Here is a 5,951-nt window from a genome sequence, read left to right on the forward strand (position 1 = left end):
TATCATGGATGTTAGTAGACTCTGGGAGGAAGCTAGAAGCTCACACTGGTTCTGGTTCAGCTGGAGGTTTGTTCCTGTTCAAAGGGAATTTTCTTTTCCACTATCGCTACAAGCATGCTTGATTTGGAGGATTGCTGAAGAGTTAGAGGCCGTTTCTCAATTCACAACAACGTGAGTACGGACTTGTGTTCTTGCCGAGTATGTTCTTGAGAAGAACACAGGAAACTCTGGGAGAACGGGAGCATGCAGAATAAATCTGGGTCAATTGGAACAGAAGCTGGTCTGGAGCTGCATTTCACCTCCTGTTATTAATAGTCTCTAGATAGTAATAAATTCTAACTTTTTTCATTCATTGGGGAACTAATAATTAACAAAGTCAGATTAACACAAATCAAATTCACATTTTGCCAAATAAAACAAAAAAACCTCCATCTGAGCCAGCGGTCCTTCACACACAGCTATGCAGAGAGAGGGCTGCTGCAGACGGGCTAACGTTAGCCTCGGTTACGGTTAGCTTTGGAGCTCCACTGGTTGCTGCTGTCATCTCAACTTCAGAATTTTTTTAATATTACGCATGAAATCGGTAAATTGCCCATATAGTGACGCTTAAAAGCAGATTGTTCTCACCTCAAATGATCTTAAAACAAACTTTTATTGACCAACAGAAAAGAGAAGCTTTAAGTACAGTGGGGAAAATAAGTATTTGACCCTTTGCTGATTTTGCTGGTTCGCTCACTTACAAAGAATGCAACGATCTACAATTTTAATCATATGTACATTCTAACAGTGAGAGACAGAATCCCAAAGAAAATTCCAGAAATTCACATCATATGAATTTATAAAAATTGATAACCATCTGATGAGGGAAAAATAAGTATTTGACCCCCTACCAAACAGCATGTTAATATTTTGTTGAAAAGCCATTATTGGCCAGCACAGATGTCAAACGGTTTTTATAGTTGGTGAAAAGGTTTGTGCACATTTCAGCAGGGATATTGGCCCACTCCTCCCTGCAGACAGCCTCTAAATCATTCAGGTTCCCAGGTTGTCGCCTGGCAACTCGAATTTTAAGCTCCCTCCAAATATTTTCAATTGGATTCAGGTCTGGAGACTGGCTAGGCCACTCCAGAACCTTGATGTTCTTCTTCTTCAGCCACTCTTTTGTTGCCATGGCGATGTGCTTAGGGTCGTTGTCATGCTGAAACAACCATCCTCCACCCATCTTCAGCTCTCTCACTGAGGGAAGGAGATGTTGATGCAGAATTCCACCATACATGGCCCCGTCCATCCTCCCCTCAGTACCATGGAGTTGTCCCGTCTCATGGCTGAAAAGCACCCCCAAAGCATGATCTTGCCACCACCATGCTTGACAGTGGGGATGGTATTCTTTGGGTTGTACTCGGTGTTCTTTCCCCTAAAACACGACGAGTTGAGTTGAGGCCAAAACGTTCTATTTTGTTCTCATATGACCACATCATCTTCTCCCAGGCCTCTTCTGAGTCGTCCAGGTGGTGAACGGCGAACTTCATGCGGGCCTGTACATGTTTCTTCTTGAGCAGGGGGACCTTTCGTGTGCTGCAGGATTTCCATCCATGACGGCGTAGTGTGTTACCAACAGTTTCTTTTGTAACTGTGGTCCCAGCTGCCTTCAGTTGATTCATCAGTTCCCCCCTTGTGGTTTTGGGATGATTCCTCACCGTTGGAATGTTTAGGGACACCCCACCAGGCCAGATCTTGTGTGGAGGCCCAGACCGAGAGAGGTTGGCTGTGGTGTGGTGCTTCTTCCATTTCGTGATAACTGCACCGACAGTTGATCTTTTCTCTCCAAGTTGCTTTCCGATTCTCTTGCAGCCCATCCCTGCCTTGTGCAGATCAACAATCTTGTCCCTGATGTCCGTAGAAAGCTCTTTGGTCGGCCCATGGTGTTGATGTTGGATGTTAGTTGTTTGGGTGTTGACAGGTGTCTTTTATACAGGTAACGAGGTGAGGCAGGTGTATTTGATGTAGATAATTGGTTGGGATTGGGGCTGTGTCTTAAAGNATACTGGGCATGCATATACTGGGCATGCATATACTGGTGACCTATCATGGATGTTAGTAGACTCTGGGAGGAAGCTAGAAGCTCACACTGGTTCTGGTTCAGCTGGAGGTTTGTTCCTGTTCAAAGGGAATTTTCTTCTCCACTATCGCTACAAGCATGCTTGATTTGGGGGATTGCTGAAGAGTTAGAGGTATGTTCTTGAGAAGAACACAGGAAACTCTGGGAGAACGGGAGCATGCAGAATAAATCTGGGTCAATTGGAACAGAAGCTCGTCTGGAGCTGCATTTCACCTCCTGTTATTAATAGTCTCTAGATAGTAATAAATTCTAACTTTTTTCACTTATTGGGGAAATAATAATTAACAAAGTCAGATTAACACAAATCAAATTCACATTTTGCCAAATAAAACAAAAAAAACCTCCATCAGAGCCAGCGGTCCTTCACACACAGCTATGCAGAGAGAGGGCTGCTGCAGGCGGGCTAACGTTAGCCTCGGTTACGGTTAGCTTTGGAGCTCCACTGGTTGCCGCTGTCGTCTCAACTTCAGAATTTTTCTATTATTATGCATTAAAATTTGTAAATTGTCCATATAGTGACGCTTAAAAGCAGATTGTTCTCACCTCAAATGATCTTAAAACGTACTTTTATTGAAAGAGAAGACCTAGGGTCTCCCTGTGCATGCATGGGTTCTCTCTAGATACTCCATCTTCTTTCCACAGTCCAAAAACATGACTGTTAGGTTAATAGGTGTCTGTAAATTGTCCTTAGGTGTGAGTGTGTGTGTGCATGGTGGTGTGTCTCTGCGACAGACTGGCAACCTGTCCAGGGTGGACCGGATTCGTAGAATACCGGAGATAAGCACCAGCCCAACCGCAACACTGACAAGGACAAAGCGTGAAGAACATGGCTGGATGGATGGATTATAAATAAAGTGAATGTTCAGGGGCAACATGCAGAGGACGACCCCAGCAAAGATTCTCATTTAATGTAAGTGGCAGTGCCAGCTGACAAGGACAGCATGGAACCGATGGTGAACCCAGGGTCCGCTAAACTGCCTCTTAGCTGAGTGTTTCTATCGTTTGCTCCCGAGTTTGTTGGTATCTGCTTATGATGTCATGCTCATGCTGCTGCTCAGGAGATTTCATTATCTTTCTGAAAACCTTCAGCTGGATAATAAATTTAAACATTTGGTGTATTTAATACAAGCTGAGAATCGCTTACAACAAGACCTCAACAGGATCTACAAACTGGGACATGCGGCGGCAGCAGCCATTCAAAATGGCCCTTCCCAGTCAAAAGCCAGCCGAATGGCAACCCACTGCCCTGCAACCTCCAGCAAAATCCCCTCCAACCTTCAGCCACTGGAGTGACCCTCTTCTTCTCCTAGGCGTGCATACTTTTTTACTCTGACTCCACCCTTTCACTGAAATACAGGGTCTGACCAGGAGATCATGCTTCTCTTTAGATCTTAATGTCCACTAATCGTGACAGAAAGAATATTTTAGTACAAAAATTGATGTTTTTTTAAAAAGAAATTGTAGGGAATGTTAGGTTTATTGAAGACAGTTAGTGTGTGTACAACATTGAAGACCTGCCTCCAGCCAGAAGGTCATTACAGGGTCATTCTGTCTTAAGACCCACCCCATCCTGTTGTGTTAATAAAAGGCTCTACTGTGAAGGGAGCAGTGAGAAAGGTGGTGAAATGTGAGCAGGCAGCCTTTCTCCTCCTGCAGGAAGCTGTGTTTGAAAATCCCTTGGTGTGTCAGATTCATTTTTTGTCCTATATGAACTCACAATTTTTTGAAGCTAACAGGGAACCAGCCAAGTTCCCATTGAGGAAAGTAGGGACATTTTGAATGGCTACTACTGTACGAATGAAATATGATGTGGAGAAAGATGGCCTTACCTCAGAGCTTCAATGCTTCCGCTCTTATTCACACAGGTCACCTCTCTGGTCTGGTAGCCGACCTGAAGATCCCAGAATTTTCCTCCTGGACGGTTTTGCCGGTTCTTGTTCCTCCTCTTTTTGATCAGCTCTCTGGTCTCTGGGTCTTTCGGCTTCCCCTTCTCTCTTATCCTTCCTTTGACCTTCTCTCTCATTTTGTCTTCTTTTGCCTTGTTTTTTACCTTTTTCTGCCGCTTGGGTCGATCGGCCTGTCTGAAGGCTTTGCCTTGCTTCCTGTTTGCTCGGCCCAGTTTTCTGTTACCTGATGGGGGTTTGTTACCATTTCTGGACACTTTCTCCTCCCCTTCTGTGGACTTTGTTTCCTTTTCTTCATACTGTTTCTCATCGTCTCTCATGCGTTTTTTCTTGCGTTCTTCTCGGGCCTGTTTTTCCCCTCCTTTGGATGGTGTTCCACCGTCTCTGGACTGTTTGTTGCCTTCTTTAGCAGGTTTATCACTTTCCCTGGATCTTTTGCTGTTCTCCCGGCTCGGTTTTTCAGCTTGCCTGACTTGCCTTGGCAATGGGACAGAACAGGAGCCCCATGGTCCAACTCTGAGGCTGTAGAGGTTGTCCTCCCCCTCACACAGTCCAGGCTGACACGTCTGGAATTCAGTTAGATTGGGGCAGGCAGACCCACCGAACAGTGGTGGCGCCAGAACAAAGCGTATTCGATTCCGTAAGCCAATGCCACATGTTTTAGAGCATGAAGTCCACGGACTGAACTCAGACACCACACAGTCACGAGGACAGGGTATTAGACAAGCCTGCTCCTGCCTCGGTTTAGGCTCGAAGTATTCACAAATTGCATCCTGTGCAGGCTCGCCATCGGCTCTCTGAACACAGCCCACTTCACGAGTCTGTATGCCCTCCTCTCCACGTGTGCACACAGCTGGCCGCTGCACCCCACCACTGCGCATCATTACTGGGACGCACTGGTTCCAAGCACCCAGCTGCCATTCGTAAAGATCTTTGTGCCAGTCACACACCCTGAAGCAGCTCTGCTGGTTTTCCGGCCGCTCTGCCTGGTCACAGTTTGTGTGGAGGGTGGTCCAGCCTTCAGAATGGGCACACCACACCGCTCTGCTCTGGCTGCCTCCAGGTCCGCACTCACTGCCCATACACCGACCCCATGGACCTGTGCAAAGGGAGAGGACAGCAGTCAGCCATGCATGGGAAACAGTGGTTCTAATTATATAGAGAAAAGGGAACATTAGTTGGATTTTTCTTATGTGCTTTTCTGATACTCTTAATTAAAGATAATCAGTATGAAAGAAAAAAAAAAAACAATCTTAAGAGCTTAACACTAGTTGCTTTACTCTGTGAGCAAAAACTGAGCTGTTACAATTTAAAAGTGAACATAAAATTGACATTTCAAACAGCAATTTGCAAACTAAAATGTGATTCTTATTCTTGCTGTATGAAGTTAAAAGCTGTTTTAAAACTGCTTCGCAGGTTCGCATGATAAAATTGCAACGCAGTCAGTATAAAAACAGCAGCTGCAGGGAACAGCTGCCGGCAGACGGATTGGATCAATGGAAATCAATGGAGGTGGAAAAAGAACTGGACCAGTTGATATCAAATGTCAGCTGCAGCTTCAGACCTGAAAAGTGTCAGTGGCTATTTTCATCTGTTTTAGGTGAAAAAGGGAAAATAATGCATAGAAGAATCTATGATTGCTAGAAACAGTTTATATTTAAAGCTGTAGGCTCAGGTGATGGAATGCAGGGACCTGAAGGTTTTTCTAAAACAGCAGATCAAGGTCAATGCTGTGGGAGTAAGAAGCAGAGGGAGCTGTGGTGTTTCATCCAGCTCTCCAAAGAGGGCAGCGTGTTCTATGCCCTGAAGATCTTCCTTTCTACTGTTTCAGAGGCTCGCAGGTCTGAGCCGTGGTTTCTAGATCTGCCACAACTTCCCCAGCTGCTGTTAGCCGACTTACAAAAAACACAAAACACCATCCATCCATC

The 5,951-nt window shown here is 45.2% G+C and overlaps 1 protein-coding gene across 1 annotated transcript in view; it reads right to left on the bottom strand.

Annotated features, from left to right (window-relative positions):
• LOC107101285 (thrombospondin type-1 domain-containing protein 7A-like) overlaps positions 1-5,951 on the bottom strand; it is a 63,267-nt gene that overhangs the window by 5,700 nt on the left and 51,616 nt on the right. Inside the window, exon 2 of the mRNA XM_015400142.1 lies at positions 3,949-5,122. Within this exon, the coding sequence (XP_015255628.1) occupies positions 3,949-5,122 (1,174 nt within the window). The remainder of the gene's footprint in view (positions 1-3,948; positions 5,123-5,951) is intronic.

This window comes from Cyprinodon variegatus, unplaced genomic scaffold (genome assembly GCF_000732505.1).
Source record: "Cyprinodon variegatus isolate N-32 unplaced genomic scaffold, C_variegatus-1.0 Scaffold1077, whole genome shotgun sequence".
NCBI lineage: Eukaryota > Metazoa > Chordata > Actinopteri > Cyprinodontiformes > Cyprinodontidae > Cyprinodon > Cyprinodon variegatus.